General features: G+C 61.2%; 1 protein-coding gene across 1 annotated transcript in view; it reads left to right on the plus strand.

Annotated features, from left to right (window-relative positions):
- The window catches only part of ULK1 (unc-51 like autophagy activating kinase 1), a 60528-nt gene extending 50191 nt beyond the window's left edge, over positions 1 to 10337 (plus strand). The window contains exons 16-30 of the mRNA XM_025402855.1: positions 801 to 861; positions 1712 to 1801; positions 2330 to 2455; positions 2988 to 3136; positions 3244 to 3330; positions 3774 to 4042; positions 4283 to 4476; positions 4838 to 4947; positions 5025 to 5168; positions 6084 to 6268; positions 6471 to 6643; positions 6736 to 6854; positions 7195 to 7352; positions 8317 to 8452; positions 8525 to 10337. Coding sequence (XP_025258640.1) covers positions 801 to 861; positions 1712 to 1801; positions 2330 to 2455; positions 2988 to 3136; positions 3244 to 3330; positions 3774 to 4042; positions 4283 to 4476; positions 4838 to 4947; positions 5025 to 5168; positions 6084 to 6268; positions 6471 to 6643; positions 6736 to 6854; positions 7195 to 7352; positions 8317 to 8452; positions 8525 to 8580 — 2057 coding nt within the window. The 3' untranslated portion in view covers positions 8581 to 10337. The remainder of the gene's footprint in view (positions 1 to 800; positions 862 to 1711; positions 1802 to 2329; positions 2456 to 2987; positions 3137 to 3243; positions 3331 to 3773; positions 4043 to 4282; positions 4477 to 4837; positions 4948 to 5024; positions 5169 to 6083; positions 6269 to 6470; positions 6644 to 6735; positions 6855 to 7194; positions 7353 to 8316; positions 8453 to 8524) is intronic.
- Positions 10338 to 10829: the final 492 nt, after the last annotated feature.

Here is a 10829-nt window from a genome sequence, read left to right on the forward strand (position 1 = left end):
GTTTCTCAGCAGCTCTTACTGCCCCCACACCCTGCAGGTGGGTGTTTATTCCTTGGCTTTTGGGGAACCCCTGCTCCATAGTGGCCAGGGGCTGCCCACGTGTTTGTTGAAAGAAGGTGTCTAAACTTTTGGAGCAGGCCTGGGGTCTGTGGCTCCTCTGAAGGCCCTGCACTCTGTCCCTGGCTGTCCCAAAGCTCCTGGAGGTCTGGGTTGGCACTGGTTCCTGTGTCTGCCAGGGACACAATGACTCATGCAGAGCCCTCCGCATCTCCCGTCAGCATGGCTCCTGCGGGGGTGGGGAGGCCTGAGCCAAGCCCCAGACAGACCCAGGGAGGGCCTTGGTCCTTTGCCAGCTGTCAGGGCAACAGGAAGACAGACACCAGGGGCCGGGCAGAGCCTCCTTGGGGGCGGGAACCTGGGTATTCCTGGACGGGGTTGGGCCCAGACTTAGGGCTGTGGATGCCTGACCTCCCCCGCCCATCCTGGAGTTGGCTGAAGGCTGTGGGGCAGGGCCCCAGGGGGTCTCTGGGGCTGAGGACACTGGAGATAGGAAGCACACAATCCAACTGGGGATAAGGGGGCCAGGCAGTGCTCTGGTCTCCCGGAACTGGCCTGGGGCTGGCAGGGAGGAGGCAGTCTGGACCGTACCGCCCAGGCTCTGCACCCTGCAAGGCCACTGTACAAGCTGAGGCCCCTGCAAGGTGGAGTGTGTGTGGGGATCCAGCAGAGAGCCTCAGTGGGGTGGGGTGGCCCTGAGCAGGCAGCAAGGACTCCAGGCCCAGCTTTGTCTCCCCCTGCAGGTGACCTGGTGGCTGAGGCGCCCAGTGCCAAACCCCCGCCAGACAGCCTGATGTGCAGTGGGTGAGCCCCCATCCCTTACCTCTGTAATTTAGGGGAGAGGAACTGTGGCCTTGGAAGTGGCCCGTGTTATCCCTGCCTGGAGTCATCAGCCCATTAGGGAGGGCTGAGACTGCCACGTCCACTGCAGAGAGGGGCTGGTGGGGCACAGGGCTGGCTGAGCTCTGTGCCGCGTGTGACTTGAAAATGCCCTTGACCGCCGGGCGCAGTGGCTCATGCCTGTAACCCCAGCACTTTGGGAGGCTGAGGCAGGCAGATCACAAGGTCAGGAGGTCGAGACCACCCTGGCTAACAGTGAAACCCCGTGTCTACCAAAAATACAAAAAAACTTAGCCGGGCGTGGTGGTGGGTGCCTGTAGTCCCAACTACTCAGGAGGCTGAGGCAGGAGAATGGTGTGAACCCGGGAGGCAGAGCTTGCGGTGAGCCGATATGGTGCCACTGCACTCCAGCCTGGGCAACAAAGCGAGACTCCATCTCAAAAAAAAAAAAAAAAAGAAAATGTTGTTGGCCCGTGGCGGCTTACACCTGTAATCCCAGCACTTTGGGAGGCCGAGGCGGGTGGATCATGAGGTCAGGAGATCGAGACCATCCTGGCCAACGTGGTAAAACCCAATCTCCAAAAAAAAAAAAAGAAAAAAAAAAAAAGCGCAAAAAATAAGCGGGGTTGGGGGGCACAGGCCTGTGTCCCCCCCGCTCCTCTGGAGGCTGAGGCAGGACAATAGCTTGAACCCGGGAGGCAGAGGTTACATTGAGCTGAGATTGTGCCAGTGCACTCCAGCCTGGGCAACAGAGCAAGACTCTGTCTTGGAAAAAAAAAAAAAAAATGCCCTTGGCCTCCCTTCTGCCCCACAGGAGCTCACTGGTGGCCTCTGCGGGCCTGGAGAGCCACGGCCGGACCCCATCTCCATCCCCACCCTGCAGCAGCTCCCCTAGTCCCTCAGGGTAAGCAGGGCCCAGGCTGGGTGGATGGGGCTATGAACAGTCCCCCAGCTGGAGGCTGGGCTTCCTGTGTGTCGCAGCCAGACCCGGCCTGCTGTGTCTAGAGGGCCCTGCCTTCTCCCAGGCCTCGCAGGACTGCAGGGTCTGCTGGGTCGTCCTGTAGAAGGGACTATAGTGGGAGGGGTATTGACAGGAGTAGGTGAATGAGGAAACCAACTAGGGATGCCAGGGCCAGCACAGTCCTGTTGTAAGCCCTGAGCCTGTGGGGCCAGGAATGGCCAGGGCCCCAGCCAGGGTGGCCTCCCACTGGCTGGGTGCAGACTGGGAGTCCAGGTGGGGTGCAGGTGCCACAGTGCTGGTGTGTGTAGAGGCACAGAAGCCGGCTCTTTTGAGACCTGGCATGGGGCCCAGGGTGGCCTCTGTCGTAGCTAGGAAGTCTGGGCCTAGGCTTTCTTTTGGTGCCCCAGCTCCATGACCGCAGCCTCTTGTGACCCCAGTGTCTGTCATGATGTTGACCTCTCTCCGCCACAGCCGGGCTGGCCCGTTCTCCAGCAGCAGGTGCGGCGCCTCCGTCCCCATCCCAGTCCCCACACAGGTGCAGAACTACCAGCGCATCGAGCGAAACCTGCAGTCACCCACCCAGTTCCAAACACCTCGGTGAGTGCAGAGCTCCCAGGTAGCCAGGCATGGCCAGGGGTGTGTGTAGCAGGAGCCCTTCCACGGCTTCCATAGAGGGACAGGGTCGTCCTCCATGTGCAGTTGTCTAGACTGTGGACTGTGTAACTCAGCACCACTATTCACTTTGTTGATGTCTTGGGTTTCTAGAGTTATTTTGACAGTTTTCTGATCAGTAAAATCTCTTGTGTTTATAAAATCAATATTGACTTTGGCCAGTTTTAATAGAAGTAAATGTTGGGAGGAAAGGGTACCTTTCTTTGAACTCACAGAAGGCTGTGTGGGCCAGTGGGTGTCTGTCAGGGCACAGAGACTTTAGGGTGAGGATGCCTTGGGTTGGTGCCCTGGGCAGGAATGCTAAGGGGCCAGCTGCTCACACACACCCACTGTGTGGCCAGTTACCTGGACAGAGTGCAGCAGAGGGTGAGCCATCTGTCAGCACTGTAGCCACTTGGCGTGGCATGGGGTCCTGGGCTGCTGAGGCCTCCCCTCCTAATACTTGCCTTGTTTTCAGGTCCTCTGCCGTCCGCAGGTCAGGCAGCACCAGCCCCCTGGGCTTTGCAAGGGCCAGCCCTTCGCCTCCTGCCCACGCTGAGCATGGAGGCGTCCTGGCCAGGAAGATGTCTCTGGGTGGGGGCCGGCCCTACACGCCATCCCCTCAAGGTGCGCCTGCAGCCTGGGGCCTGGGAAGGGGCGTCTGTCTCTCGGCAGTGGGCGAGGAGGCTGTCTCTGTCCCAGCTTGACCCTAGCAGATCTCTCTTTTCTCCAAGTTGGAACCATCCCTGAGCGGCCAGGCTGGAGTGGGACGCCCTCCCCACAGGGAGCGGAGATGCGGGGTGGCAGGTCCCCTCGTCCAGGTAGGTACAGTCCGGAGGTGGGAGGGGGTGCGAGGCTGACTTCCCTCACTCATGTTGTCATCCTGGTCTAAAACCCTTGCTTTTAACAAGTGAAAAGGAGTGGGAGGGAAGCTCATGGAACAGAAGCCAACTGCCTCTCTAGCTCCTGGCTGTGTGAGCTGGGGCAGGTTTCTCATCCCCTCTGTGCCGGTCTTCTGTGCTGACTGGGGGTCAGGTTTAACAGTGGCTTTAACAGGTTTAATCTGGGAGGCAGAGCTTGCAGTGAGCCAAAATCGCACCACTGCACTCCAGCCTGAGCGACAGGGCGAGACTCTGTCTCAAAAAAAAAAAAAAAAAAGTGGGGCCTTACCGTTTACCCCAAGGGGCCTCCGTGTGGCAGCAGTGGGGCCTAGGGCTGGGCCGCTGGACCGGAAGGTCGTGACGAGGCCTGTCCTCCTCTCTAGGCTCCTCTGTGCCCGAGCACTCTACCCGCACTTCCGGGCTGGGCTGCCGCCTGCACAGTGCCCCCAACCTGTCTGACCTGCACGTCGTCCGCCCCAAGCTGCCCAAACCCCCAACGGACCCCCTGGGAGCCGTGTTCAGCCCCCCACAGGCCAGCCCTCCCCAGCCGTCCCACGGGCTGCAGTCCTGCCGGAACCTGCGGGGCTCACCCAAGCTGCCCGACTTCCTGCAGCGAAACCCTCTGCCCCCCATTCTAGGCTCCCCCACCAAGGTAATGGGCGCTGCCATGTGTCGAGGGGCACAGAGCCCTGGGGAAGACGGGTGGGAGTGGCCAGGCCTGAACAAAGACTGAGGAAGGCAGCTTTGTACCTTCTGACCCCCGCCTGGGCTCATGCTCAGTCCACTCCCACACACCTTGCCAGTTCCTGCCAACTTGGCCACCTCCCACAGGCACTGGGCCCCAGGGCTGCAGACCTGCGGGGCAGTCTTCACCCCATCTCTGTCCTCCTAGGCTGTGCCCTCCTTCGACTTCCCAAAGACCCCCAGCTCCCAGAACCTGCTGGCCCTCCTAGCCCGGCAGGGCATGGTGATGGCGCCCCCTCGAAACCGGACACTGCCCGACCTCTCGGAGGTGGGACCCTTCCATGGTCAGCCATTGGGCCCTGGCCTGCGGCCAGGCGAGGACCCCAAGGGTCCCTTTGGCCGGTGAGTTGGAGGGAACAGGCCTTGGATGGGCTGCTGAGGGGGCTGCCCCTTTCCCCTGCATTGTTCTGCTGTGTACTTCTTGGGGGTAGAACAGGAAAAGCCTAGCCTTGCCCTTCTGTGGGTGCCCAGTGTGGCTGGGTGCCAGAGCCTGGCCCACCCATGGCTGGCCCTAGACTCCCAGCAGGTCCCCGTCCTGAGCCTCACCATGCCCACCTGTAAGCTGGGCTGACAGGAGTGCCTGCCTCTCGAGGTGGGCCAGGGGACCGTGCATTACGTGTGTCTGGCCTGCAGAGGGGCCCCTCAAGGTCCAGTTAGGGTGGAGTGGGCCGGGCCCCCAGCACAGCCCTGCACCCTCCCGCAGGTCTTTCAGCACCAGCCGCCTCACTGACCTGCTCCTTAAGGCAGCGTTTGGGACGCAAGCCCCAGAGCCGGGCAGCACGGAGAGCCTGCAGGAGAAGCCCATGGAGATCGGTGGGTGGGGCTCAGAGGCTGTGGGATGGGGGTGGCGGGCAGCCAGGATGCTCCTGAGCCCTTCCTTGCTCTCCCAGCACCCTCAGCTGGCTGTGGAGGGAGCCTGCACCCAGGAGCCCGTGCTGGGGGCGCCAGCAGCCCCTCCCCGGTAGTCTTCACCGTGGGCTCACCCCCGAGTGGGAGCACGCCGCCCCAGGGCCCCCGCACCAGGATGTTCTCAGGTGAGGGCTGGCTAGGCTGAGGCCCTGTCCCTTTTGGGGTGGTGGCAGCGCCCTAGAGGAGGGGGGCATCCTTTAACTCGGGTCGCTGGACTGCGGCCCCCCAGAGCCTGGGGGTGCCTGAGGAAGCAGCTCAGGCCCCTGAGAAACCCACGCTCTGTCTCCCAGTCTACAAAATGGACGTGGTTCTGGTACCTGCCCCGCAGGCGGCCCCTGCCACTCAACCTGTGAGTGATAGGTACTTGTTCCCATTTATCCCCAAAACATGAGCTGAGCAGGGACGGTGTCTGGATTGTGGCCTCCTTGCCCAGCTGCCGTGGCCTGTGCTGTGTTGGTCAGGAGTCGCAGACAGGCGTGCCCCTCGGTTCCCCAGCCAGTGGCGTGTGGGGATGCTCTGGGCCTGGGGCCTGGCTGGGTCCCCACTGTGGGTTCTGCCTGGGGAGGGGTGGGCTTGTGGGCATCTGGTCCTGGCCAGGGGCTGCCATCGCTGGGGTCACCTGCCAGCCCTGTAGTGAGGGTGGCCTGCCTTGCCCTTTGAGGTCCTTTTGGCCCTCGGGCCCACCCGTGTTGCACAGTAGCACCCCAGGCCACCCACCTACCCCATCCCAGACAGTGGCAGCTGCCCTTCTCCCAGGCAGATCTGGGCTGGGGGTGGGGATACCCAGAGGGTCCCTTGATGGGCACCACAGCCCTTGGCCTGAGGTGGGGAGCTGGGGACCTGGGGGTTGTGGTGAGTGGCAAGAGGTTGAGTAGGGGCTCTAGGGACCTGCTCTGCTTCTCCTGTTAGAGTTTTGGGAGGTAACAGGGTGTAAACTAAGGCAGAGGCACATTGGGCCCTGGAGGTGTGGGAGCCTGTGGGGGATGGGGGCCACGGTGTCTGCTTGTCCTGGCATGCCCCTCACCGCCCTTTCCCTGCAGTGGGCTCCACTGGCTCCGCTGGCTCTTCTGCCCGCCACCTGGTGCCTGGGGCCTGCAGCGAGGCCCCAGCCCCCGAGCTCCCTGCTCCAGGACACAGCTGCAGCTTTGCCGACCCCATTGCTGCCAACCTGGAGGGGGCTGTGACCTTCGAGGCCCCCGACCTCCCTGAGGAGACCCTCATGGAGGTGAGGGCTGGAGTGAGCGAAGGTTTCCATTCTGGCTGGAGCGGGTGTGGGGTGTCAGGTGGGGCACATCCCAGCTGCCCGGGCTACAGCAAGGGAGGGGACCCTGCCCTGCCTCCCCAAGGCGTCATCAGTGAGTCTCAAGGGAGACAAGCCTCTTCCCAGCCCGGGCAGCATGTGCTACCCTGACGACCGCTTCCTGCAGCAAGAGCACACCGAGATTCTGCGTGGCCTGCGCTTCACGCTGCTGTTCGTGCAGCACGTCTTGGAGATCGCAGCCCTGAAGGGCAGCGCCAGCGAGGCGGCCGGGGGCCCTGAGTACCAGCTGCAGGAGAGTGTGGTGGCCGACCAGATCAGCCTGCTGAGCCGAGAATGGGGGTGGGTGCTGCCAGGGCTGGGGTGGGGTGGGGCGGGTGGTGGCCTGGGGTCCAGGACCAACCTGCCTCCTTTGATCTGCCTGCCACCCCCAGCTTTGCGGAGCAGCTGGTCCTGTACCTGAAGGTGGCCGAGCTACTGTCCTCCGGCCTGCAAACTGCCATCGACCAGATCCGGGCCGGCAAGCTCTGCCTGTCGTCCACCGTGAAGCAGGGTGAGGACTGTGACCGCTCAACCCACATGCTGGGTTGGGGAGGAAGCCCGCCTTGCAACTGTCCGGGTGACAGGGTGACAGGGAGGCTGCCTGAGCAGGCCCCTGTGCAAAGGTGCAAAGGCCTTGGGGCCTGGCCCAGTGTGCAGGGCACAGAGGCCGTGGGGTCGGATGGCACCCGGGACAAGGTGCCGAGCCTGGCCGCACACTGAAGGCCACAGAGAGCCAGGGCTGTGGCAGGGAGGGAGGGACGTGCTCGCTCAGTGCGCAGGGCAGATCGTGGCCACTCCAGCCCTGCCCCGTGTCTGCCGCACCCTGAGCTGAGCACCCTCGTCCTCTGCAGTGGTACGCAGGCTGAATGAGCTGTACAAGGCCAGCGTGGTGTCCTGCCAAGGCCTGAGCCTGCGGCTGCAGCGCTTCTTCCTGGACAAGCAGCGGCTCCTGGACCGCATCCACAGCATCACTGCCGAGAGGCTGATCTTCAGCCATGCTGTGCAGATGGTACGGGATAGACAGACACCGGTGGGGCAGGGGCCAGGAACTTCCAGGCCGGCTGTCTGCACTGGGAGGGGACCTTGATGCCCACAGCTTGGTGAGACTTTGGGGGGTGTCACTTCTGGAGGTCTTGAAATGATAGCATGATGCCCCCAGCCTCCTGCAGGCGCTTACAGCTTGGCTGGGTGCATCCTTGATTGCATGGGTGCCATGGCCCATGTGCATCCTGCCATGCCTCTTCCTGAGACTCAGTTTCCCCAATTGTAAAATAAGAGACTTGGTCTTCAGGCCTCGTAGTCAGGTGTCAGCCTCCAGAAGCAGCACCTGGTCCCAGACAACCTGCCTAGAAGTGTGGTGCACTCAGCTGGTACCGCGGGCACAGGCTCCCTGCTTGGGCTCTGAAGAGCTTCCTTTGCCTCTGAGGTGGGGTCCCCCCTTTTTTTTCTTTTCTTTTTTTTTAAGAGAGGGTCTTGCACTGTTGCCCAGGCTGAAGTGTAGTGCAGCCGCTAACTCCAGGGCTCAAGTGATCATCGTGCCTCAGCCTCCCAAAATGCTGGGATTACAGGCAAAAACTCATGAGTGCCTGAGTCTTCTTTTTTAAGAAAATGTATGCATGCAGTAAAAATGCAGTCTGAACAAACATGGGAAAAGTCAGCCTCCCTCCTGCCCCTGCTTCCCACCCAGGCAGGCCAGGCAGCAGCAGTAATGACACTGACTGACTGGCGGGCACTCTGTTGTCCTGGGGTGGGGCTGACAGTGCTGGCCAGGGTCATCTGGTTCCAGGCAGCATCTCTTCTTGGCCCTGTGACCATCCCCTCTGCACCGCAGGCTGCGCCAGCACTCACCCCCCCATGTCACTGCCCTGAGGGCCTGTCTGCCACCCCTGGGCCGCTGCCATGGGTGCAGGGCAGCCCTCGCTGAGAGGGAGTGGGGTGAGCTGGCCTTGTCCAGCCTCTGCCCTCGCCCCCAGGTGCAGTCGGCCGCCCTGGACGAGATGTTCCAGCACCGTGAGGGATGCGTCCCGCGCTACCACAAGGCCCTGCTGCTCCTGGAAGGGCTGCAGCACATGCTCTCAGACCAGGCCGACATCGAGAACGTCGCCAAGTGTGAGTGCCAGGCTGGGCTGGGGGCTGAGGGCTCTGGGCGTCTCCCTCACGCTCCCCCCTCTCCCTCCACAGGCAAGCTGTGCATTGAGCGGAGACTCTCGGCGCTGCTGACTGGCATCTGTGCCTGACCTTTTTTGGTCTGGCTGGGCCCTGGTCCTGCCGAGCCCTGCAGGGTGGGCTCTGTGCTGGCTGGACTCCTCGGGACAAGCCCATGGCACTGATCGCTGGTGCTGAGCCCTGCCCTGGGCCCCACGGACAGTCAGCCTGCCGGCCTCCCTGCAGGTCACGGGGCAGAACCAGCACACCTGGAGCCACACAGCTTGGGGGTGTCTCCCATCTTGTACAGGTGGGGATCACAGAACTTCTGCCCCTCTGGCTGCCTGGCACAGCAGGCGTGGGTGCCACCACCCTCTAGCCCCGGGGCAGCCCTGGAGGACAGGCAAGGGCCTGAGACCGCTGCCGACTCAAAGCCAAAGCGAGCTCCTGCTTCGGGCAGGTCAGCAGTCACTGTGCCCAGGAAGAGCCTGCGGCCTCGGCGTCCCCCAGTCTCCAGGAGCCTCTCCCTCCGAGATACCCACCCAGCTTTGTCAATCACCCAAGCACTTTATGCAGATAGAGACAGAATCTGGACCTCACCAGGGACTGCTGGGCGGTGATTCCTGGCAGTGGCCTGGTGTTTGTACATACACATAAGCGGACACATGCCAGGGCCCCCAAGCCTGAGCACCGGACCACGGAGCTGCCCAGGTCTGGACCTCAAGGGGAGAACTGGCTCCGGGGTGAGTGGGGCCCTGCACCAGAGGCAGAGGCAGTTCTTTGTTCAAGCGTTCCTCTAGGGACCGGCAGCAGAGGCACCGTGTTCTCTAAGCCCTGGATACATCTTGTAATCTTTCACACTTTATTCCTAAAATGTGTCTTATTTTTATGCAGCTAATTTTTTCTTTAAAGGAGAAAACTTGTAGGTGTTTAAGAATTGGTTTTGGGAGGGCGAGGACTGGGCCAGGTTAGAGGCAGATGGCGCAGGGGCGTATGGCAGGCAGGTGAGGCTGCTCTGTGCACACCTGGGTCGGTGGCTGCAGCAGGACAGGTGTGTGCCCAGCACCCTCCCCACCTGGGCCTGGGGGCAGATGAGGGGAATACTTCATGCAAGGAAAAAAGTAACATATGCAAAAGCTCCCCATCTAGCTTTGACAGCCAGCTGTGGTGTCAGCCCCTCGGCAGGGTAGGCCTGATGACAGCCCTGTCCCTCCCTGCCTCGGCCTTGCTCAGGGCCACTGAAGGTGTCCGCAGAGAGGCCTGCCTTCCAGATTCCAGGCGGGCATGTGCTGCAAACCCTGCCTGGGCCTCCCTTGGTCTGCCCAGCCTGGATCAGTAGATACTTGAACGAGTCCCCAGTCTGCGGGAGGCAGCGGTGGGGCCATGGACCCACGCGGGGGGTTCCAGGGTCACACACCACATAACAGACAAAAATACACACATGTGTGTTTTTCTTTGCAATACTTGAAATATTGCCACTGTGCTTGGACTTAGAAGAAGAAAATCCCCGTGATTTCTTCCTCATCACCTTGATGGCTTTATTCTCACCTTGTGGGGCATGTTAGTATTTATTGCTTCATGGCCGACTGGAATCTTGAGTCCTGGGAAGCTGGCACTACGGGGATCTTGCCTGGCGTCCTGGTCCTCTTGCTTCCGTTGCGGCCGCGTGTGCGTGTGTCCAAGCAGGTCCTGGGCGCCTCAACTGCCGCCCCTGGTTGAATGTTCTCTTGATAGTGCTGGACCCTTTGTCTATTTTAAAGCAAATTTTGTGTGATTTCCTGCCCTTTGCGTTATATTGTGTAATATCAATTTAAGGAAATAAACCTTTGGAATTGTTGGGCTGGTGTCACCTCTTGTCTTCGTTGGCTTGTCACTGTTCTCAGGGTTTTGTCATGTTCTTTCTCAGCCAAGGTGCAGGAGCCCCAGGGCCCCCTCCATTGGTGCCCACAATGGCCGGACACAGCTGTAGGAGCAGAGCCCCAGGGCAGAAGCTGGATATGTGAGGGACAGTGCAGACTCCTGTGCTGTAGGAAGCCTCTCCCGCCAAGCTGGAGGTCCTGCACAGGGTGAACAGACTCCAGAGGGCAGGACACCCACGTTGGGATAGCTTTGGGCACCTGCTTTGACTCCTCTGGGGGATACACCTAGGAGGGGCCACGTGGAGCTCTGTGTGAATTTCCAAGAAGCCTCAGACTATTCACTGCAGCCGCTGAGCAGCTGGGCCTCCAAGGCCTCGCCTTGTGGTTTTGATTTGCATTTCCCCAAGGGGTCCTGACGTTGAGCATCACAGGTACTTGGCGGCCATTTGTGTGTCTTTGGAGGAACATCTAAATCCTTTGCC

Source organism: Theropithecus gelada, chromosome 11, assembly GCF_003255815.1.
Source record: "Theropithecus gelada isolate Dixy chromosome 11, Tgel_1.0, whole genome shotgun sequence".
NCBI classification, from domain to species: domain Eukaryota; kingdom Metazoa; phylum Chordata; class Mammalia; order Primates; family Cercopithecidae; genus Theropithecus; species Theropithecus gelada.